The sequence below is a fragment of the Mirounga leonina genome, unplaced genomic scaffold, assembly GCF_011800145.1.
Source record: "Mirounga leonina isolate KUSES-001 unplaced genomic scaffold, KU_Mleo_1.0 Mir_204, whole genome shotgun sequence".
NCBI lineage: Eukaryota > Metazoa > Chordata > Mammalia > Carnivora > Phocidae > Mirounga > Mirounga leonina.
In genome coordinates this window covers 3,260,350-3,284,673 of record NW_023270513.1, presented here as the reverse complement: position 1 = coordinate 3,284,673, position 24,324 = coordinate 3,260,350, and the positions used below count along the sequence as shown (strand labels likewise).

General features: G+C 47.9%; 1 protein-coding gene and 1 long non-coding RNA gene across 2 annotated transcripts; both read right to left on the bottom strand.

The window, feature by feature from the left end:
- Positions 1–2,279: 2,279 nt before the first annotated feature.
- Positions 2,280–14,701, bottom strand: GCNA (germ cell nuclear acidic peptidase). Its single transcript, XM_035028638.1, has 7 exons — positions 14,567–14,701; positions 10,151–10,516; positions 8,845–8,920; positions 5,787–5,931; positions 4,263–4,401; positions 3,293–3,497; positions 2,280–3,029 (listed from the first exon to the last, which is right to left on the bottom strand). Exons 2-7 carry the CDS (start codon positions 10,356–10,358, stop codon positions 2,783–2,785), a joined length of 1,020 nt encoding a protein of 339 aa, XP_034884529.1. The 5' UTR covers positions 10,359–10,516; positions 14,567–14,701; the 3' UTR covers positions 2,280–2,782.
- Positions 14,702–16,595: 1,894 nt separating this feature from the next.
- LOC118025929 lies at positions 16,596–23,203 on the bottom strand. The gene is made up of 3 exons (XR_004683436.1): positions 23,163–23,203; positions 17,027–17,073; positions 16,596–16,608 (listed from the first exon to the last, which is right to left on the bottom strand). It is a non-coding gene; the product is annotated as an uncharacterized LOC118025929 (long non-coding RNA).
- Between the last annotated feature and the right edge of the window lie 1,121 nt (positions 23,204–24,324).

Below are 24,324 nucleotides of genomic sequence, written 5' to 3'. Positions count from 1 at the left end.
TCCGCCCTCCCTCGCCCCGTGGCCTCACGCCCCACGCGCGCTCCGGGGCCTCCCAGGGAGGCGGCCCTCCTCCCCACCCCCACCCCCGCCGCCGCCCTTGCTGCTCCTTAGCTGCCACGCCCCACCGCCGCTTCGGAGGCGGCTGCCCAGAGCCCCACGGCCCTTCTTATCCGCTAACTAGACCTCGGCCTTCCCCATGTTCGGGGAGCACGAAGCGGAAAGCATAGTAGAGGGCTGCCCCTATGGGGCCTTGGCCCGGGCCTCCAACTCAGCAGCGACTGTAGCTGTGGTCCCCAAGACCTGTGTATTTGCTCCTGGTTTATTTTTTGATGCCTAAAGTCTGCTTACAAGGTTGCAATAAACAAGGTAATCAGGCCCAGGGCGTGTTCGTCGCGCATCATTACAGCCAGCCCGGCCCAGGCTTCGGGGATGAGTTTCCTGCTTTCCTCGCCTGGCCCCAGATCTGTGCCAGCCAGCGCTGCTTGCGTTAATGTCTACGTCGAGCCTCCTCTGGGCCCTCCTGGGTGCCCCTGCCCCTCACGGGGAAGCACCCGGCTGCGTGGCTGTGCGCTGTTACCCGGACTGGCCGGCCACTGTAGAGGCATAATTTGGGGATGGGCCTTCACACATGAAGACCTAGTCCCCGCACTCCGGAAGCTTAGGCCAGCAGGGACAACGGGGTCAGTCTAGGCCACGAGGCAAAGGAGTGGCTCACGGACCATGAGCCTGGCGCTCAGAGCCCTGTGGCTGCAGCCACTGAGGAAGGCTTCCTGAAGACAGAAATGAGCAGACCTGAAGGGACACGCGGTGGGGCCAAGGGCAAAGAGAAGGGAAGACGGTATTTCTGGGCAGAAGGGAAGGCACTGGCAAAACGTGGGCAGGCTGAAAACTGCAAAGCTTACCAGACCGGGAAGTGCTCCCAACTGGCTAGAGTTAGGGGTTCAGGTAAGGGAAGGGTTGAAAATAATGAGACTCCAAGTTGGTCTGGGATCAAGTGATGGTATCCGAGGATCCTGCTAGAAGGCCGCAGCCAGCTGTTCACGTGAGAGGGGGTACGGGCTCCTTCGGGGATAATGACATTGGATCGAAGCAAAGCACCCAGGTCGGATATGGCTTGCTAACAGTCATTAGCACACAAGCCACCTGGGGGCATTGGGGGGGCACTACAGCTGAGGTGGAAGCACGTAGAGGAAATGACCGGGGCTCCCCAGAAAGGTAGGCGGCAGGGCTAGTGGGTTAAGACCTTCCCTTTGCAAGAGTAGGAACCACTGCGCTGTCAGTTCCCCCTCATTAAGCCACCAACGTGCCATGATCCAGTTTCATGGGTCAGCTGGGCCTTTGCCAAGACTGCAAACGTGGCTGGAGGCAGCAGGCCTGGTAAGGAGGAACCTGAGGATTTAGCTAGGGAAGCTCATAGTACCCTGGGCCCACATCCAATCCCTTAAACTTGCGGTTAGGCTTCAGTTCGCAGCCACGAAAAGATGAAGCATCTGCGAAATAACGGGAGGATGGAAGGAAGGAAGAAGGACAGAAGGTATCAGTGATGTCCAGTGATGCTAGATTAGTCTCGATGTTTGTGGCAGGCCGAGCAAGATGTCCACCCTCGAATCCCCAGAACTCGTGAATAGGCTAACCTTCCATGGCAAAAACGTGGCTGAGAAGCAAACCTTAAAATAAGATTCTCTTGGATTATCCAGGTGGGCCCAATGGCCTCACAAGGGTCCTTAAAAGTGAAAGAAAGGGAGGAGGAGGGAGAGGGAGGGTGAGAGAGAGACACAGAGAGAGAGGGAGATGTTGCTGGCTTGAAGGATGGAAGGGGGCCACAAACCAAAGAATGCAGGTGACCTCTAGATGTTGGACAAGACGAGGAAATGGATCCCCAAACCCCAGGGCCTCCAGAGAGAAACACAGCCCTGCCCACACCTCGACTTCAGTCCAGTGTGGTCCGCGTCTGACTGCTGACCTCCCAAGCTGTAAGATGACCCATCTGTGTTGTTTTAAGTCACTAAGCTTGTGGTAATTTGTTAGGGCAGCAGTAGGAAATGCATACAACGTTGACCCCAGTCTGCATCCCGGCTATCTCCCAGGAGTGGGGAGGCTGCCGAAGTGCTTACGGGCAGTCACAAAATTCCTAGACAAGCCCAGAATGGAGAGTGCTCTTGCAGACACACTCTGGAGCACTTCCAAGGTCTGGGGTCTTGGACGAAAGACCTGAGGGCCGGTTCTACGTGAGGCACAGGTTGTCAATGAACAGACCCCGTTAATAAGCAAATCGCAGAAAACATTTTATTTTTTTTGTCTTAGTAACAACTACATTGGCTCAGTGCGGCTTTATTCAATCTCAAGAGCAGCTGAATTCATGAAATATGCTTGTCTTTTATGTCTAGGTAAATTTCGCAGGTTCCACCTGCCGGCAGCCCTGGTCTTGGAGTGCTGCCTTTAAAACTGGTTCACCTCCCAGCATCCTTCTCCTTCTCTCCACCTGCCCCTCTTGAAAACACAGTTTGTGTCTGCATTGTGTTCTACGTGTTAGAACTATGTTAAAACTAACTGATACCCAGAGTGGATCCAAAGGGCTTGTGAGTACCGTCAAGGGCACAAAATCGCTTAGCAACAGAATCCTTTCTTAAGAACAATCATCATTAACAGTATGAGGCTATAAAGAAACAGTTTAAATCCTATTATTCCTAATATTCATCGCTTATCAGAAACAGAGATATTTTTCTGAAACTTCTTAGCGGGCGGGGGGGCTCAGCCCACAGAAATACACCCCCAGATAACCTCAACGATCCTGCCTTTGCTTATCGGCATAATCCTTGCTCAGCTGCCTCATCACATCCCCATGGCTTATCCCATCCGTCTCATGCTTAATCGTTCTATAATTCTCCTGCACATACTTAGCAAAGGGCCTCACATGGGGTGCAATGGGGCTTCCATCCTTGCGAGTTAGTGGCAGCATGACCAGAGGCCCCTTGCAGTTGGCACAGATAAAGTGATCGGTGTTCAAGGATCTGGTATAGCGGCCGACCCTAATGAGGAAAGAGACACCACACAGCAAAGAGATCAGTCACTGTACCTCAGCGTGCTCTCAGAGCTGCTGGCCTTGGGCCCAAAGCAAGACTCTCTGGCCGGCTCCAAGTAGGAGAGCATGGAGAAAGAAGACGTGGAAAGGAGCAGAGAAGGTTTACTCCTCACGTCGGCCAGCCATGGACTTACAAAATCACAAAGGGCCATTGGGCTGGAGGCCGTAACAGAAAAGTAACCGAAGAAAGTCGGAGGCGGAGGGTCTTACCTGGTTTTGCACTGAGTACACTCATAATGGATCCTGTAGTTAATCTTGTAATTATGGCAACGAGTGACCATGGGCAGCTCCGGGTGCACCACATTCGATTTCTTGGCATAATACTTCCATGCGTCACCATGAGAATCACGGATGCCGTCGAGAAGCCAGGAGGCTGCGTGGCAGATCTCATGGATCAAAGTATCCCGGAGACGGTCTTGGAAGAGGGATGGAAAGAAATCATGAGCACCTGAACCAATTCCCTCCGGTCTGCCACTCAACCACCCCCAGACTCTCGCCCCACCACACACCAGCCCCAGGTGGCTTAGCAGGAAGCGGCATGGTGGCGCGCTGGAGACTGAATGGAGATGAAGAGTGAGGTGACAGGGCCCCACACCTGGGCGGAGGCAAAGGACCGAGGACAGGAGGGTCATTTGGAAGATTTGGTGATTGGCTAGCTTTTGGGGGGGGAACCTTGAACCTCAGTTACCGGGTGAATGCAGACATTGCCACCAGCAACAGGGAGCTACCTGCTGAGAGACAGTTAGCCTAACGGAAAGACGGCCACGCTGGATTCTCGGGGCTGGAGAGACATCTGATAATCATGTCCTCTGAGCAGAGGCGCCTGGGTGGCTCAGTCGGTCTCTTGATTTTGGCTCAGGTCTCGATCTCGGGGTCATGAGATCGAGCCCCACGTCGGGCTCTGTGCTCAGCGTGGTCTGCTTCAGAGTCTCTCTCTCCCTCTCCCCCTGCTCGTGCTCTCTCTCTCTCTAAAAGAAATAAATCACTCTCTCTAAAAGAAATAAATAAATGCTTTCCAAAAATTCTAAAAAAAAAAAAAAGATCATGTCCCCCGAGCAAGGCGCAGAAGGCCTATCTACCCAGGAAGGACAGGTAAAGCTGTGGCAGAGGCTGCCAAGAAAATAGCAGTCCCTACGAGTCACCACACAAGGAAAGGGCACAGGAGGGAAGCTACCGTCACCTGCAGAGTCGCAGACTTTCAGCGAAATCTCGATCTTCGCGTAACGCTGCTTCTTCGGGTAACGGGTCTCGCCGGTGGTGCATAAGCCAGCAGTTCTCAGCATCTTTTTATTCCAGCCGATATCTATTTTCTCCGGCAGCTGAGGACAAAACAGCCAGCAGAGTGAGTCAGCAAGCAGCTTCAAGGAGACCAAAGACTGCTCACTCAAGAGCTCTGCAGGGGTGCCCGCGTGGCTCCATCCATTGGGCGTCTGCCTTCGGCTCAGGTCGTGATCCCGGGGTCCTGGGATCGAGCCCCGCATCGGGCTCCCTGCTCGGTGGGGAGTCCACTTCTCCCTCAGCCCCTCCTCATGCTCGCTCTCTCTCAAATAAATAAATAAAACCTTAAGAAAAGAGTTCTGCAAATCTAAACATTCTGGGGAGAATAAAAGCCAGGCTGAAGCCCAGGCGAAAACAACACACAGGCCATCAGGATACAAGGGAGACGGATGAGAGCGCACGCATGCAGGACCCAAGTCAGGGGCAGCCAAAGAGAGAGGTGCAGACCTGCTAAGGCGGGAGCTGGAGCCCCCTCCTCCCCCCTCCCCCTGAGCATAAGAGCGTGGAGGTGCAATTGCACGTGCACCTCAGTCCCCTCATCAGCCATGTGATGTAACACCAACTGTCATGAGGAGTGACATCCCCAAAGGCTGGGGAACCTCAGAAAGATCTAAGAACTTTCCCTGCAGAAGGTTGTGTCAGCGGAAATAATAGAGTCTGAAAACCCCAAGAACCGCCGAGGCTCTGTTCTAGGCACTTTACGTGTATTACCCTCCCTAAGCCTAACAATGATTCTGTGGGGGCGCCTGGGTGGCTCAGGCAGTTAAGCGTCTGCCTTCGGCTCGGGTCATGATCCCGGGGTCCTGGGATCGAGCCCCGCGTCGGGCTCCCTGCTCCGTGGGGAGCCTGCTTCTCCCTCTCCCTCTGCCCCTCGCCCTGCCTGTGCTCTTTCTCTCTGACAAATAAATAAAATCTTAAAAAAAAAAACAATAATTCTATGAAGTAGTGGGTACTATTATCGTTCCCATTTTGCAGATGAGGAAACTGAGGCAGAGAAGGGCCAAGTAACTTGTCCAGGCTCACAGAGCTCCTTCCCATTATTCTTCAACATAAAGCCTCTCTTTCCAGATAGTCAAGGATCAACACATGCCCTCTCCACGCCCGCCCATTGCTGCTCTCTCTGCCTACCATCCCTCAAGAGCCAGAAGTCTTACTCCCTGCAGGCAACCTTATTTCCTGACCACTCAGGCTCTCAGTGGTTTTTTTCTGCCTCTGCTGATCTCCTGTGCTGGTAACAGTCTGTACCATAGGTGATTACCCACAAACATGCTCTATTTCTTTCACCTACGCATGCATCACCTCTCCATCCAAATTGACACTTCTCCAGAGCAGGAAATACACAGCTAACACATCCGCACACCTCACAGCACCCAAGAGTGCCAGACATACAGCAGGTGCTCATCCAATGCTTATTCGTCAACGGTACCTTTTTATCAAACACCGAGCTGTTAAACAGGGCGTAGATTTTCTGAACCAGGCTGTCCTTATTTTGCTTGAATTTCCTTCCAGAATACTGCTTTGCGTTTTCCAGGTCATGCAGGAAACATCCAGGTATTTTGCACATCACTTTCCTGCAAAGGTAAGTTCAGCTGAGTTACGTGCAGCTATGGAGGAAGAGGTAAGAGAAATGCACACACACGGGTCATATCCAGAGAGACTCAGAAAACGTGCTGGTCCCTCTTCCTTCCAGCTCCTTGTAGAAGAGCATTCCCCAAAGTTCCACGCATAGCCTTTTTCTTTTCGCTATTTGCCTTCTCAGAGATATGAAGCCTGTGGCTTCAACCTCAGCAGGAGTGATCCCACTCCTGTATCCACAGTCTCGATCTCTCTCCCGGGGGATCCGGGTCCGAGCTGCCAACTGATTAACCTGAGTACGACCTCCATTCAGTTTGTTTAGTTATCGGACTTCTGTTATACCGGGCTGAAAACCTCAGAGACATCTTAAAGTCCATTTTCTCCCTCGCCCCATATTCAAACAGGCTCAAAGACGGCGATCTCCTTCACATCTCTTCCAGCCAGCCCTCCTTCGCACCCCACGGTCACCAGCCTAGTTCAAGTTCATCTCCTCCCCTCGAGGCCTTGCTGCTACAGCATTCCCCTGTGTTCCTTCCCTCCAGGCCCTTTTTCTTTCTTTCTCCCCCACCCCACACTTCCGATTCATTTTCCTAGGTCACATCCCAATTCCGTCCCTCCCCGACTTGGCACTGTGTGGCCTGGCCATTCAAGGCCCAGGTCAATCGGGCCCCAACCTCTGTCTCCAGGTACCATTTCCACTGCGGCCAAGGTGGGCAAGTTAAACGTTCTCTGGACAGAACTGTGATTCTCTGCAGTCCGTTCGTGCCTGGGCACAACCGATTTGCCCCTGAGCCCTAGAATGACCACGTCTCCAGGTCTCCTGAGAACCACCATCCGTGTAGCGCTTTCTCCTTTGCAGAGAACTTCTTGTTGCACTATCCTGTTTAATCCTCACAACCCCCCTCCAAAGAAGCGATTACTCTTCTCATGATCTCCACTTGGCTAGATGAGGAAACCAGAGGTCCGAGGTTAGGCGACTTCCCCAAAGTTCACAGAGACCCTGGATCTTTGGACCCAAATCTCGGGGTCTTCCCATTAGACCCCTACCGCTGCCCCATCTTTCAAGGCCTAATTCCACTGCACAAAGGACAGTGCTAAGCACACGGAGGACTCACGCTTTTATAATAATTCATTTCACCCTTTTATCCTGGCTACAACCACCCACAGGTCCCAAGAGATGAGCCTACCGAGCTGGAAAGATAAAAACAGGAGCAAACACACATAAGCTGAGTTTCTGACTTCACAGAACTCCTGAGATGGGGATTTTGCCGGGACACTCATGAACCCCGAAGTCACAAAATAAGCCATCAGTGAGGGGGCTGGGGTGGGGAGAGGAAATCAGAACAAAACCAGGCCAAGGCAGCTAAAGTTAGGGTCCTCACCCCCAGAGCCTCAGACTGGTGACTAACACGGTCTGCCTCAAATTACTTCGTTCTGAAAGCAAATTTGCATCCAAAAAGGTAGCAGATGAAAACCCAAACCATCTGCAGACCTCAGCAGAGAAGGGGGACCCCCCCTCGTTTGCACTTATGTCAAGCAGGCCCTGTGGCTTGGCCCGCCTTCCCCTCGATGTCTGTGCCACTTCGCTTGCAGGCAGAGCATCTCCACATCAGAGGAACAAGCAAGACCCCAAATGGGTACATCAAACACCATGACCAGCGAGCAGCCTACACAGGAACAAGGCGAAGCACAACAGGAAGCCCACAGACTGCCACAGGAAGCGCCAAGGCAACTGTGCGGAGTCCAGACACATTAGCCCCCTTTGGATGATGCGGAGGACGACGACACACGGGGCGGCTCATGGGCCTTCTTCTGTCACACCACAGCAAAGCGACCTGGGAGCTACCCAAGACACCGAGGCAAAGGCAGGAACCCAGAGAAGACCCTTGGCTGACCGGGGATCCACCTGCGAGAGAACACACTGAACTACGTGAGCTACCTCACCGAGCCAAGAAGTGCAGAAGCAGAGAGCCTCTCAGCTCAGGTTCGAGGGGTTCTGTTGCCCCCATGCCTGACACATCGTTCTTCTGCTCCCCTTAAGGTGCATTTATTGCTCCGAAGTACAGGTAAAAAAAAAACCAACCAAACAAACCCAAATAGACAGTCCTTCAAATACGTTCCTTGTCTTATAAGATAATTCTGATGTAAGTATATATTACTCCTGAGTGCAAGGAAGAATGAAGAAAATTATGCCCTACTACATCGTCTTTTTAAGCGGAAAGGTCAGAACTTCCTGCAATCTGAATGAAAACAAGCGTCAGTTTTTGGCGTCCTTTAAAGAATGGACATGTCTTTTGTCTAAATGACCTGCTGTCCTCAGGATCAATTCCGTGTAGCTAAATATAAAATAAAGGAACCCCGAGCCATCTATTTCACGCTAATGTTTAAGCTTTTGAAATGTGCAAGAACATCTACAAGCTGTAGGAGTAACTGGATGCAGCCAAAGCACCGCAAAAACCTGGAGGACCATCTTGACTGCCCTCCCCCCAGTTCCAACGGATGGGGACGTGTCCGCCCCGCCCTCAATCTCCGCTGGGATTGCTTTGGTTTCGTGCCAACTGTTGGCAACAAGGCAGATCTGAGTTTAAGGACCAAGGAAAGGCCAGAGCCGACGTGGGGGCCAAAGGGCTCCGGCCAGCCCGGGGAAGCGCGGGGATTGCCGTGGGCTGCTGTGGGGTGCCCACGCAGGGCTCTGCTGAGGCGGAGGGAGGTGGGGAGCAGTGGGGTGCCTCCTCCTCCTCCCTCTCCAACTTATGCCCTCCCAAGTCGGGGGTGGAAGCCTTCTCCCTCTCCCCCACCGGACTCCTTCATGCCCTTGAAGACCCTCCCACATGCCCCGTGGGCCGCTTAACACAGACGGGACAACGGTACCATCAATTCCCGTGCAGTTGAACACGGACAGCACGTACCCGGTCTTGCATTTTTCAATTTTCCCCGCACCTGGCTTCTTCTTTGAAGGCGCACACCTTTTGGAGACTCTCACAGCTGAAAAGAGAATAGTTTGTTTGGACCCTGAAAATTGGGCCCACCCAGCAACTGGCAGAAAGGTGCACCCAGGGGGAGCCCCCACAGCCACACCCAGAGCACCATCTAGAAAAGGTAACTGCCTGTCTAAAGCCTGCAAACTCTCCATCGGTCCGTGAGACAGAGTCTCCCTACGTGAATCCCAGGGCTGCCAGCAGAATAAGCTGGGTAGGAGTCTGTCATAGGTACAAGGACTATATAACGAGGTTATGTGAGCCTGCCGCTAGAGGTTAGATTGTGGGGGCAACTGAGGCACGGGTGGCATAAGGAACAGTGTGGCAAAGCTCACACACTAGCTCTAAGGAAGTGGCTCAGGGGCGCCTGGGGGGCCCAGTCGGTTAAGCATCTGCCTTCGGCTTGGGTCGTGATCCCGAGGTCCTGGGATCGAGCCCCGCGTCGGGCTCCCTGCTCATCTGGGGAGTCTGCTTCTCCCTCTGCCTCTGCTGCTGCTGTCTCTCCCTCACCCTCTCTCCCTCCCAAACAAATTAAATCTTTAAAAAAAAATAAGAAGGAAGTGGCTCAGATCCTAGGCAGGACCTTCACTCGATATACACGCCCAGTCTATCCATCTTTGCTTAGCCTCCATATACTGTTCACTCCTCTAGTCAGAGACTTCCGTAAGAGTAGTGTCATCCATTGACTTATTGAAAAACAAGAAGTATTAAACATCTACTATGTGCCGGATAGCAGGCTAGACCCTGGGAGAGACTTAAAAATGAAGAGTCCTCCCATCAAGAGGCTCATTGTCCACTGGGGGGGGGGGGGGCGGGGTGCAGATTCAGAAACATATTGTCAGACAGCTGGGTAAGTGCTTTAGCAGAGACGGGGTCTGAGAATTATGAGGACCCAGGAGGGAGGAGCGTCTCTTGACGTCCGGCTTCCCACAGGAACCGACAACTGGGCTGGGTCCCAAGAAGAACAGGATCTCCTCAGGACAAAAAGCACAGAGAGAAAGCATGCCAGGACGAGGGAAGTGCGACTCCTAAGACACGGGTGTTCCTTCCCCATTTCCAGAAGATCATTTTCCCTGGGATGGCTGTCTCCCTTAGCCACTAGGAAGCTGCTGAGATGGCCCGAGGTCGGTAGGCAGGACAGGCCGACCTGACCGGACAGACATGTCCAGGGCAAAGGGCGAGGCAGGCGTGGCTGGCACGCGGGGTGGGCGGGGCGGATTCAGGAGGTCGGGCCTACCTGATATGCCCGGCTTACTGGGTGTCACACATACGTTCTTGGTCTTACTCTTCCTCTTCTGTGGTTGTTCCACCACAGGTGCAGGCTCTTCATCGGCAATCTCCACTGCAGCCTCAGTGCCGTTCGCAGGCTGGCCGACATTTTCACCAAGATTCGGCTCACCAACGTCGTGAGATGAATTGCGCTGGGAGACATCGAAGACCTCCATCTCTTTTTCCTTTGGGGCAGTTGGGCCCTGATCACACGAATCCTCGTCTATTATGAGCACAGGGCCCTCAAAATCACTATCATCATCAGTGATAAGTATTGGAGGCTCCTTGGTAGGAGGCTGCTCCTCAGTATTGGATAACACATCCAGAATCTCATCTGAAATTCAAGAGACACAACCACACATAAATATACTCCCTCCGCCCACCCCATACACTCAACTTCAGATTACTGAGCACAAATTAAACAAGCTGGAAATGGTGACATCACGAATCACAGTTAGGAATCAGTTATTTTATTGTTGAGAAGGCTGCTATAAACATTGGGGTGCACGTACCCCTTCGAATCCGTATTTTTGTATCCTTTGGGTAAATACCATAGCTGAGTCATGGGGCAGGCCTATTTTTAACTTTTTGAGGAACCTCCATACTGTTCTCTGACGTGGATGGAGTTAGAGCGTATCATGCTAAGTGAAACAAGTCAGTCAGAGAAAGAAATATACCATATGATTTCACTCACATGAGGAATTAAAGAACACAGATGAACAAATGGGAAGGGGAAAAAGAAAAAAAAGGAGAGACGGAGACAAACCGTAAGAGACTCTTAAGGATAGAGAAGAAACTGAGGATTGATGGAGGGAGGTGCGTGGGGGGATGGGTATTACGGAGGGCACTTGTTGGGATGAGCACTGGGTGCTGTATGTAAGTGATGAATCACTCAATTCTACTCCTGAAACCAATAGTGCACTGTATGTTAACTAACTAAAATTTAAAATAAGAAAATAAAAATAGGGGCGCCTGGGAGGCTTAGTCAGTTACAAGTCTGCCTTCGGCTCAGATCATGATCCCGGGGTCCCGCGATCGAGTCCTGCATCGGGCTCCCTGCTCATCGGGGAGCCTGCTTCTTCCTCTGCCTGCCGCTCCCCGTGCTCGTGCTCTCTCTCTCGCCCTCTCAAATAAGATCTTCTTAAAAAAATTTTAAAAATTAAAATTAAAAGAAGAATCAATTATTTCAGATTGTTTTCGCTCCATAACTTTTTTACTTTACTGAGAGCAGTAACAGATAAAATAGCAATCCAAGCCCAGTGGCAATTTTCAAATCACATTCTCTAAGTCGCACACTGCAGGTGCTCAGTAGTTCCCAAACACAGCTCTGCAGACTTGTATGTTTTCTCTGGTCCACAGAAAAATAAATCAGAAAAACAAAGTGGTTTTTTTTTTCCCCTATCAAGTTCAATCTCTATAATTTAAAGGACTGTCCTTTATTTTGAGAGTATATCCTCCCTAAACTTTTGGTTTCTTTACCTTATGAAATTATGGCGATAGCACATGTTAGTTAGAATTTATTCCCATCGTTAGACAAATGAAAAAGTGGCAACTCTATGATAGCGACCAAAATTTAATTTTCTAACTAGTCCACAAATGCAAAGCTCTCAGAGCCACTGATGTAAGCGTGAGGAGGTCAGTCCTCATGCCAGCACTGAGAAGCCTTGGGAACATTTGGAATGTTCGCCAAGGGTCCCTTCACCTAGAAATGAGGCGTGGTATATCTACCACCACACACGCTCTCTGGAGTCTGCTCAGAGCTCACCTTCCAGGTTCCTTGGGTTCTGGATGTAAAAAAATATATAAACCGGGGCACCTGGGTGGCTCAGTCGGTTAAGCGGCTGCCTTTGGCTCAGGTCATGATCCCGGGGTCCTGGGACCGAGCTCCAGCATCTGGCTCGCTGCTCGGCGGGGAGCCTGTTTCTCCCTCTGCCTGCCTCTCTGCCTACTTGTTCTCTTTCTCTCTCTCTGTCAAATAAACAAATAAAATCTTTAAAAATATATATACAAACCATGGCACAGGCAAGATGTGACAATATATTTACGGTGCAAAAAGTCTTTATCCTGCACTTGCAGATTTGGGATCACAAACTTTGAGAGTCTCATCTATCACTTCATTATCAAAGAACTTCGGATATGCAATAAAGAAAGAGAAAGGAGTGCGTGTTGCTATGGTAAAAAGTCATCCTTCCTAGAAATTTTAAAGATTTCTCAACTGAAGTTGAAATTTTAAACAGAGAGGGGGAGGGGGAGGGGCCCACTGCTTATAATCTACAAAAGAACAATGACTACACATTGACAAAGGTTAGAAGTGACCTCAGAAGTGTTGTGTTCAAGCCCTTTTTCTGTAACATCACCTCAATTCATGACAAGAAGGAAAGAAGTGGCATGTGGAGAACAGTAGGGAGACCTACAAAGACAGTCCTACTGGAGCATTCTCCAGCTCTCCTTTACGGGGATAAACGCCCACAGGTAAGAGTCCACCAGTCAGAAAGGTAAGAGCAGCCTCAGGTCAAAGTTCCTCCTCAAAAAAAATAAGGATAGGGGCGCCTGGGTGGCTCAGTCGGTTGAGTGACTGCCTTCGGCTCAGGTCATGATCCCAGGGTCCTGGGATCGAGTCCCACATCGGGCTCCCTGCTCTGCAGGGAGCCTGCTTCTCCCTCTCCCACTCCCCCTGCTTGTGTTCCCTCTCTCGCTGTGTCTCTCTCTGTCAAATAAATAAATATAATCTTTAAAAAAAAAAAAATAAGGATTTTCTGATGAAACGAGTCAGCAAGTGGTCACCTATGGTGATGAACTGCTTTCTGGCTGTCTCTCATGCCCTACTCTATTTTTTTCTTAAGATTTTATTTATTTATTTATTTATTTAACAGAGAGAGAGAGAGAGAGAGAGAGAGAGTACTCGCAGGGGAAGTGGCCGGCAGAGGGAGAAGCAGGCTCCCCACTCAGCAAGGAGCCTGATGTGAGACTCGATCCCAGGACCCTGGGACCATGACCTGATTCGAAGGCAGACGCTTTACCAACTGAGCCACCCAGGCGTCCCGTCTCATGCCCTACTCTAAAGCTACCTCTCTTAGGGCTCCCTTTGGCCCCTTACAGTGGCTCGTCATGTCATGCCCCCTACTCTGCACCTGGACCTCTGTCCTACTCAGGCACAATCACTCCGAGCTAGAGAGGAGAGGAAAAATCAATGAGAGGGGACAGGTAGTGAAACAGCAGACTAGGGTTCCAAGCCACCTCTCCTTTCCCTGCTCTGATAACCCAGGTTAGCCAGGAATCTGGCCAATGGTAGCTCTTTGGTAGTTACTAAAGAAGTCGCCAGTACCTTCAAGGTGCTGATACCTTAGTGAAAGGCCTAGGTATCATGCCCTATATGTGGTACTAAGCAAACAAGGATCAAAAAAGTACCATCCCTGAGGGTTAAGAAGCTCCTAGTCTTCGGGCGCCTGGGTGGCTCAATGGGTGAAGCATCCGACTCTTGATTTTGGCTCAGGTCATGATCTCAGGGGTTGTGAGATCGAGCCCCGCATCAGGCTCCACACTAGCGAGGAGTCTGCTTGTCCCTCTCCCTCTGCTCCTCCCCTGCTCTCGCTCTCTCTCAAATAATTAAATAAATAAAATCTTAAAAAAAAAAAAAAGCAGCAGCTCCTAGTCTTCCTACGTTTCACCCCCACTGAACAGGTTCTGAACTACGAGTATAGCTTCATGCCTCTGGAAAGGTTTTTAAAAGAGCCTCTGAAGCCAAAGGTGCAAAGATCAGCTGTGGGCGATGGGCTCTGAGAAGAACAGAAATCTCTAGAAAATAGGCGGAGAATGGTGAAAGGCAAAGACTCACAGCTAGCTGGAGAAAGCAAGGGTTTCCCGGAGAAGTCACTGTGGGCTGACTCAGCACCATCACCCACCTAAGTCTCCACCAGGCTGGAAAGAATGAGCTCAAGCCTCTCACCTTCCCTCTCTTTGTCATTCCCACACAGAGAAGGAGGAAAAGAGTGGCAGGGATGGGGGGGGGGGGGGGGGTGGAGTAGCAGAGTAGCGTTCATACCTTCCTAGTGTCAGTTCCTGACTTTCTTCCCCCACCGATCCCTATGTATAGGTGGCGGGGGGGGGGGGGGACCCTATATATAGGCAGGTCAGAACTCTATGGAGGGGGATGGTCAAGGTCTAAAGCGCCGAGAACAGTTGCTGCTGTCTTTGGAAATTCACCAGGGAGGGGGTGTGTGTGGGGAATCCGGCCATAACCACATCCAGCACCCACGAGGGAAGAAATGGCAGCACCTGCTCCTAAGTGGGTGCCGGAATCAAACGTTTGCTGACGCGTAACCCGACGCCACCACGTGATGGGGCTGCAAGCTCAGCTACTTCCCTCGGTTACTAGTATACTTGCCTTTGCTGCTTATGTCAGATATGTAAGCTCTGACTTTATCACTGCAGTATTCGTCTTCAGAGTCCGAGTCAATCACCACATAGCTGAGTGAGGAGACAGGGAAAAACAAAAGAGAAACGTCAGCACCACGGTCTTCTGTTCACAGCCTTTCCTGACTCCTCTACCATGAACATGAGCACCTGGAAATGTTCTGTTGGCTTATTCCCCACAGTAACTCTGTTCCCCTTCTTCGGAACTACTCAATCGTTGTTCCTGGTTTTCCGTTTTTCATCTTCACCACGTTTAAGCTGCCAGGTTGAGGGGCCTTGGCTCTCCTGTTGGTCATTCCCTCCTGAAAACTCTTTTCTGGATTTCCAAGTTACTGTTCCGTTTCGGTTCTCTTCCCGCCCTCCATCCACTCCTTCTCACTCACCACTCCTCCTCAGCTCACTCCCAGGCTTTCTCCACAGTGCCTTCACACCAAGCTGATCAATTCCTAAGGACTGCGTGGCCGTCACCTATCCGCCAGCACAAGCCATTATATCCAGCCCAACCGTGCACCTGACTTCCAGCTCCACAGTTCCAGCTTCCTACCTGGGTATCCTATGGGTAGGGCTGACTGGCAGCACGCTCAGGAATAGCCTTAGCTGCTGTTTACTGATGGGGTCTGTTCCAACGGGTCGGGCAGTCATCTTGACTGTCCCCATCTGTACTCTACTGGTCGTTAAATGTCTTGAGTATCGGCCCTGCCTATGGGCCCCTCCACTTCCACATGCCCAAAACTGAACTCTTCCCCTTCCTCCCCAGTTCCACCCTTCCTCCAATATCCCACTATAGTAGCTTCCAGGGACTGGACCAAGACCTGTGGGCATTCCCAGCAGGCCCATTAAAACAGATTTTCTCAATGTATTTGTTCGACATCTATCTAGTGGAGGCAGGAAGAAACCAATTTTTCCATTTAAAAATGGGACATTTAAATGTATTATCAAATAAGGACTTTATTATATCAAATAAGGACTTTATTATGTATAACACTGGAAACCACTAAGAAACCACGATAAAGCATTTGAAATGTAAATGACGAACGTGATGAGCACCGGGTGACATACGGAAGTCCAACTCACTACACTGTACCCCTGAAACTAATATTACACCGTATGTTAACTATGTTGGAATTAAAATTAAAAATTAAAAAATTACAAACAAAAAGTACTATAGAGGCACCTGGCTGGCTCAGTCGAAGGAGCGAGCGACTCTTGATCTTGGGGTTGTAAGTTCAAGCCCCACGTTGTGTGTAGAGATCACTTAAAAAAAAAATAAAGTCTTAAAAAAGATAAAAATAAAAAATAAAAATATAGGGCAACCCTGTGGGGAGTCCTCTCACTCTTGAGAGCTTTTTCTGTCTTCACTTAATAAACTTCTATTGCTTTACTCACAAAAATAAATAAATAAAGATAAAAATAAAAGTATTGTCAAAACACAAAACTTTTTTTAAAAATTAAAGAATAAAATAAAATGTAAATGACGGTGAGGAAAATATCCTGCATTGCCTCTCTGATTGTGGTAATGTTTACACTACCATATAGCTTCGTCAAATTTCATCAAACCGTACACCTAAAAGGGTGAACTTTGCCATTATGTAAATCATACCTCAACAAACCCACTATGGTAATTCAAGGAGTCAATGTGGAAACATCAGTTAACTAACATCCTATTTTGGATTTATTCCAGTCAATTTTCTTAGCACCTCCTACAGTCTGGCACGTGGGTCTATAAGGGCCTGAAGAGTGGAGAGTGGAAATTAGAGGACGAATCAATCACAAAGACGTTCCGAGGAAGAAACTGAACAATTAGATAACGCGCCTGGCATAAAGATCTAATACTCTGAATCCGGCTGTGAGATCAGATACCCACTATGACCCTGAACATAGTGCTCAGAGAGGAAATGTGACGTTCATTCATAAAACTTCTTACCCACAACATCATTCTTCAACAAACGTCAAATTTCGCTAATTTTCCTACTCACCTCGTGTTCCCTTTCTGCTCCTTCTTTTTGGTTCCAACTAAATCAGAGAAAGAAAGAGGGTCTCAGGAAGCATCTGAAGGAGGATAAAAACCTAATTACCCACATCTTTAACTCCCTCAAGCCCAAGTCCAGAAGTTAGGGCTGGTTAAAATCCATGGGAGACTTATATACCCCCAACCCTGCCCCATGTGAGCTAGAGAGGAAATAAAAGTCAGGAGGCCTAGCATGAAAAAGGTCAAGGTAGCAAACTGCAAAACAAGCCCAAAGAACTGTCTCTGCTCCTAACAGCAGGGAAATGGTCTTTGTCTCATCAATCTGGAGAGAGTCCCTACAGGAGACAAACCCAGGACCGGCTCACACCAGCTGTCCCAAACCACATTTCAGTCATCTCCACAAAGACAGGGTTAAGTTACGCCTTGAAACGGAAATTACTGCTTTGGGGGGACGCTACTTACAGGGCTCAAATTCTTCATCACCGCTTGAGTCCACAGTAAGAATGCAACTGCAAAAAATGAGATACACACTGTTATAAAGGAAGGCCACTAAACATAGCGTATGCAAGCCCACAGGCAGAATCTCACACGGAGACAACCACCCATCAGACTTTCTGATATGCATAAAAAGTTTTAGGGAGTTATGAAATTAAGATCACAGTAGGGGAGGTGAAGAAAAAGGAGCAACAAGCTGCTCAGTCTTTACTGCAGAATCGAAGACAGGGGAAGAATGTTAGTTGAGTACCGTCAGCACCAGGGAGAAGCCTGTTTTGTGCCAAGTGATTTATTTCTATTTAAAGACATGAAAGTGAGGGGGCGCCTGGGTGGCTCAGTCGTTAAGCGTCTGCCTTTGGCTCAGGTCATGATCCCAGGGTCCTGGGCTCAAGTCCAGCCTCGGGCTCCCTGCTCCGCGGGGAGCCTGCTTCTCCCTCTCCCGCTCCCCCTGTTTGTGTTCCCTCTCTCACTGTGTCTCTCTCTGTCAAATAAATAAATAAAATCTTAAAAAAAAAAAAAAAGCGTCCAACTCTTGGTTTCGGCTCAGGTCATGATCTCAGGGTCGTGAGATCTGGCCCATGAGTCGAGCGCCATGCTCAGTGGGGAGTCTGCCGGAGATTCTCTCTCTCTCTCCCTCAGCTCCTTCCCATCCGCACTCTGTCTCTAAAATAACTAAATAAGTCTTTAAGAAAAGGAGGAAAAGAAAGATATGAAAGTGAATTCTGAGAAAGGGGCCACACGTGAAAGGACTCGAGGATGAAGAGATTACAGCTAAAAATCAGAAGGACAAAAGAGCAAGGACACCTTTTAGGGCTTTACTGGCTTGAAGAGGGCCTATTTATTGGGACTGCTGTCTAGCTAAATGGGCAAATGCTGAAATCCATTTCTTGGGAAGCAAACGAAGGGTGATTGCCCAGCTACAGCTGCTCCCTGCAGTGAACCATGATGCTGGGACCTCTTGCTTCTCTGCCCCCCAATAATGCACCGGGCTACAATCTAGGACCTAATCACAGGTTATCTTAGCATTAGTTAGCGTGACACAGAGCTCAGAGAGGAAACCAGAAGTACTAAAGGTGAACCTAATAGTTATAAGGATTTATGTATAAGGTCTTACATATATCAAGTTAACTTTCACCACTTCTTCAGGGCATTCATTTTAACCTTGAGGTTGGTTATTAGATTGATAATATATTGGATTGATAATATTTTTATATTGGGTTATAATATTGGATCGATACTATTTTTCAGTTTTTCAAGACACATGCTGACTCACCCCCTTGGTTCAATTTCCTGTTCATGTATCTGTCACTGTACACTGGACTTACTCAGGAGTGGACGTCAAATTTTTTCCAATTACTTAAAATTTAAATTTAATTAGTTAACATATAATGTATTATTGGTTTCAGCATCAAAATTTTTTCTTAATCAGCAAAGAAAACTCTTGCTGGGTGTGAGGTTTCCCAGGTACTGGTCAAAACGTGACCTTGGTTCTCTTTCTTTAAAGATTTTATTTATCTATATATTTGAGAGAGAGTGTGTGCGCATGGTGGGGGGTGGGTGGAGAGGGGCAGAGGGAGAAGAGAATCTTAAGCAGGCTCCACATTGAGCACAGAGCCCGACGTGGGGATCGATCCCAGGACCCTGAGATCATAACCTGAGCTGAAACCAAGAGTTGGAGGCTCAACTGACTGAGACACTCAGGCGCCCCTGGTAATTTTTAAAATACGGTATTTCTGCTCATCCGTCTTGTAGTATTAACAAAACAACGCATCTTGGGCTGAAAAAAGGCTAGTCAGTGGCCAGGCCACCAGAGCCTACTAACTGGACTTTCGTTGATCAATGAAAACCCGTCTCCTCCCCCTTGCATTGTGCGTTTCAGCCGTCCTTCTGCCTTCAAACTGTGGAAACCTCCTTCACTCTGTTAACGACCTTGTCTCATAAGTCACCGGGAAAATAAAGCCATCAGACAGGAACTGCCACGTCCTCCCACCAGGGAATCTACTGTCCTATCTGCAACTACACCCGATTCTCTTATGTCTTTACAGTTAACAATGAACACAATGTTCCTACCCCTGTCTCTGGCCAAACCCTCCCCTGCACTTTGGATCTCATCCCCCTCCCGCCTTCTCAAGGATTTTATTCCTGCAATTTTCCATTCTGTGTTGCACTATTGTCCCCTCTCTCCCGGATCATTCATTCTACTATTCTAAGACCCCAAATCCCCCAATTTTCTATTTCCAGCCTCAAACTCTTCACTGAGCTCCAACTGTTTGCGTGACCTCTTGGACATTTACTAAGCATTTGAAACGTCACATAGCCAGTACAGAATTCTTGATTTCCTCCCTCAATCCTGTTCCTATAGGAGACTTACCAATCTCGGTCAATGGCACCACCATCCACCCAGTAACACAAACCAAAAACTTAGAGGAGTCATCCTTGATTCCTCTCTTTTTCGCTCACCTCCCACATCCAATCCATCAGCAAGACCTGTTGGCTCTACTTCTAGAATACATTCCATCTCATCTGAGACCTATGTACCTCCAAGAAAGAAAAAAAAAAAAACACTAGGAAGGGATGACATGCTATCAAATGTGTGATGGATCCCAATTTCGAAACTGTGGGAAAAAAGTCTCAGAATTGGGGTGCCTGGGTGGCTCAGTCAGTTAAGCTCTTAATTTCGGCTCAGGTCATGCTCTTGGGGTCGTTGAGATCGAGCCCCTGTTGGGCTCTGCGCTCAGAGGGGCGTCTGCTTGAGATTCTTTCTCTCTCCCTCTCCCTCTGCTCCTCCCCCCACTCTCTCTCTAAAATAAACATATCTTTAAAAAAAAGAACCACTTATCTCATAGGGCTACTGCGAAAAATAAGATAATGTCTGCCCTCCTACAGAATCACATACCTCTCCCACATCACAGCATTTATCACACTACACCGTAACTGCTTGCTTACATGTTTCTATCTCCCATCCCAGACAGTAAGCCATACAAGGATTTGGAAGTATACCTGTTTCACACTGTTCAGTGCAAAGTCAGTACTCGACTATCTGGCTGAATAATAGAATGAACGAATCTCAAAAAGTGGTTCCGAGGACCCCTTTTATTATTTTCTACCCTCCCACTCACACCCCCGTAGAACCTTGTTTTTAAAAGACTTTGCCTACGAGATCTCACCATTTAAAGATCTCTTTAAATGTTCTCCATTTAAAAAATTACACATGACCAGTTTATGTGAGCCTTATGTGAAGGTTATGTGAGGTACAGAGTGAGCCCAAAGTAAAAACGAACACACAAAAAAACAGCATCATCTGCACTGATGAAAACACAGTGCCCAGATCTTGAAACGTTAATGGTCCCGACTTGCAGTGGGGGTGGGTGGAGAGCCTGGCCGGTCACTATCCAGCCTCAAGAGCCATCTTCCACCCAGAACTCTAGGATCTGGTCTTCGCAGCTGTAGCTTCGGGAACTGGGGTCTCTCAATGCTTCATCAAATGCTAGAGGAAGGACTCCTGTCAATCAGATTTGCAAGGGGCTAATAAAACAGACTGCCTGTTTACTTCTCAGGAGAACTAATGCCAACCATCCACCAAGGGCACTATTTGGGGCAAGTGCCTGAGGGTCAGGGAGAGAGTTTGGAATTTTACCCTCTGCATTTTTGATAACACACATTAATTTTTCAGTTGAATGCTGCAACGAGCATCTTTGTGCATTTAATTACTTTTATAAAGTGGATCTCCCCAAAGTTAATTCCCAAAAGTCAAATTCATCAAAGGTATGACCAATTTTATAGCTCTTGATACATTTGCTTAATCGTTTCCAAAGGGTTAGAGCAGTATACAGTTCAACATTACTATAATAGGATAATTTTTTTCATTTGCTAATTTAGTAGGTAAATAACATTGAAATTCGCATTTCTTTTTATTACTTAAGATGTGTATTTTCCAATGTTTGTTTGCTGCATTCTTTTGCTAATCCCCCCTTCCATTTTAATGACTATCAGTGTTATGTTCACCAGATAGCTTTCTGAGTGATAAAGAACACTGAAAAGAGGAGTGAGGGAGAGGAACACTTTGTCCCTGTTCCTCCAAGAGTCCCACTCACCAGGAATAAACAATGTGTCTTATTTATTCTTCTAGAAAGCTCTTAAACATAAGCACATACCAGCACAAGTCAAGTGCACACATCTTTTAAAATAAATAGTACTGTGCTACATGGATTGTTCAGCCACTGGTAGTTTTTAACTTCATGTTTAACTTTACCTTTCCGTTACCAGAACAACATTTCTTACCACACTTTTTTGGATGAACCATAATCCATTCAACTACACCCTTAAGACACTTAAACTCTTTCCAAATTTGTGCTATTACAAACAATGCTGCAATGAACATCCTTGTATGTATTTCTCTGTGGACTAGTAATTAAGTCATTCATCCTTCTTCCCCAGAACTGAACAAAGACCAAATCAGCCTGTACATGTCCATATGTGATGAAATAAATGAGTTATAGGGAAAAGGGACATGGGAGAAGGGGCAAAGGAGTCAAGAACAAGTAAGAGTGAATACACAGAAAGAATGTATGACATAACCACATTTATGCATTTCAGTATATGTGAATATATATATACACACACACACACACACAGAGAAATTAAATAAAATTGTTCTAACAGGGAAAGAAAAAGTCCTAGTAATTACTGGGTCAAAGGACATGGGCATTTACAATGTGGGTATTTCCAGATTGCCCTCCAAAAAGGTTGCACCGATTTATATTCCCACGATGGCTGTAAGAAATTGCCTGTTCTCCTACAAATTTGCCAACTCCAGTTATTACCAATTTTTTTAATCTTTGCCAATCTGATCTATGAAAAATGGTATCTCATGAAAATTTTTTTCATTTCTTCATATATAAGTAATGTAAAACTGAATAAATTTTAATGTCTATGGGTCAACTGTTCCTAAGAACTTCCTTCTGATATCTTTTGCCCAGTTTTCATGTGTGTGGTTCGCCTTTTTTTAATTGTTGACCTGTAAAAGTTCTTTGTAGATTAAGAAAAATAGCCTTTTATCATGAGTAATGTGAATACTTTTCCAGTTTGTCATTTTTATACTTTTGTTTGATATCAAACTGAGGCTTCCCCCACTCCAAAATTATTAGAAACGAAATCCACCTGTTTTTTAACATTTTTTAAATGATTTCTTTTTTTATTTTTAAATATTTTATCCATGTGTCATTGCTTTTGTTGTAAGGAGAGAGGAGGTAAGAATCCAATTCTTATTTTTTTCCAAATGGTTAGGCAATTATCTTCAAATTATTTGTTGATGAATCCATCTTTTCCCCACTGATTTGAAATGTCATTTTTTAATCATGAACTCAATTTTCACATTTGGGTATTTGGGTCTATTTCCAGACTCTCTGTTCTATGGTTTCTACTTTCTCCCATATTATATGCTTACACACTTTTATCTGTGAAGGAGGCAATCAGGGCAGTGTTCCAGGAGAGAGAAGACTTTTTTTTTTTTTTTTAAAGATTTTATTTATTTATTTGAGAGAGAGAATGAGATAGAGCATGAGAGGGGGGAAGGGTCAGGGGGAGAAGCGGACTCCCTGCTGAGCAGGGAGCCCGATGTGGGACTCCAGGATCATGACCTGAGCCTAAGGCAGTCGCTCAACCAACTGAGCCACCCAGGTGCCCCAGGAAAGAGAAGACTTAAGAGATGAGACAACTATCTTAAAATACCCCCTTATCATGGAGAAGAAAAACACTTCATCTGTGTACCTCTAGAGGACAGCACTGTGATCAATGGGATGGAAGTAACCTAAGTTTTTAAGTTCATTAGAATGAAGAACTTTCTAGAAATTACACGTTCAACAATGCACTGTGTTGCTTCATGGAGTTGTGTGCTCCTGGCCACTGAGAGAGACGTTATATAGAGGATTCGTGCACTGAGTAAGAGGCTGGACTCCTATATGATTCTAAGATCCCTTTTACAATTCTCATTTTATGACTAACTCTGCAAACTCGAAATGAAAGAAACATACGCTTTTTGAGAAAGTCATTTTGCCAACACAAGAAGGACTAAACTAAAAGAAAACAATTTTTCAGGTCTCACCAATCATCATCCTGGATCTTAGACTGGCCAGCTGCTTCTTCCGACATGTCCATGTCTATAGTCAAGACAAAAATATACTCTTTAAAGAAAACCAAAACCCAGAACCAACATTTCTTTTCTTTTTTCTTTTGTTAGTAGACCCCATGCCCAGCATGGAGCCCAGTGCAGGAGGGTTTGAACTCACGACCCTGATACCAAGATCTGAGCCGAGATCAAGAGTCCAGCACTTAACCAACTGAGCCACCCAGGTGCCCCCAGAACCAACATTTCTACAATCTGCATTTATCTTTTGAGCAGCTTACTCACCCTAATTTTAGGCCAAAGCTTTGCTCTGCGAAACGTATTTAAATGTTTGTTGCAGGCTTTTCCTGGATGGAGAAAACTAGAGAGACACCCTCTCCCACCATGCCCCGCAAAGATTCTTTGCAGATCAGTCAGAAAGCCCAAAGCACATGGTGGTCACCTCAACCACCACATTATAAGATGTGCAAGGACAATCCAATCATTCATTTATTAACCCCCAGAGAAATTTTCTCCCCACTGTAAGGATTTATAATGTACTAACTCCTATTCAGTCCCTGGCCCAGGGACAGCTTCTCTCAAAAGGGATTCCCACTCCCCACATCCCTGCTGGCCCGCCATTCTCCCCACACCTGTACTCTCCCTACTCCTGCCTTAAGCCCCAGAAGTCTTCCACCTATCAGGCTTTGACCCCTCTACTCCGCCACCCCTCCACCTCTCTACTCCTATTCCCAGGCAGTCTTACACAGATCAGGCCACTACATACCGCTATCCAACCTCTACTCTCCCCATCCCCCTACAGTATCCACCTCCCGCTGGTCTTACACGGGATCAGGTCACCTCCACCTCCAACCGTTCTCCACCCTCCCCCAATGCCTTTATCTCCCTATACTCGCTTTCTGCCTCAGCCTGTCTTGCATGAATATGGCCTTGAAACCTCCACTCACCCCCGCCCCCGTGCTCCCCCTTCTGGTCCCCAGGAGGCCTTACACCAACAGGCCCAGACCCCGCCCCCAACACTTCCGCAGCCAGCCAATCTTGCACCAATCAGGCCTCAAAACCTCCACTCACCCCCGCCCCCACCCCCCTGCGCCCCCTTCTGGTCCTCAGGAGACCTTACACCGACAGGCCCAGACCCCGC

Bases quoted from the DNA above. Each gene is read 5' to 3' on its own strand.
- GCNA (XM_035028638.1), bottom strand. From the start codon at position 10,358: ATGGAGGTCTTCGATGTCTCCCAGCGCAATTCATCTCACGACGTTGGT. The intron at 5,932-8,844 runs GTACGTGCTGTC...TTACCTTTGCAG, and splicing joins ATTGAAAAATGCAAGACCGG to GAAAGTGATGTGCAAAATAC. The intron at 3,498-4,262 runs GTGACGGTAGCT...CCCTCTTCCAAG, and splicing joins GAAAGTCTGCGACTCTGCAG to ACCGTCTCCGGGATACTTTG.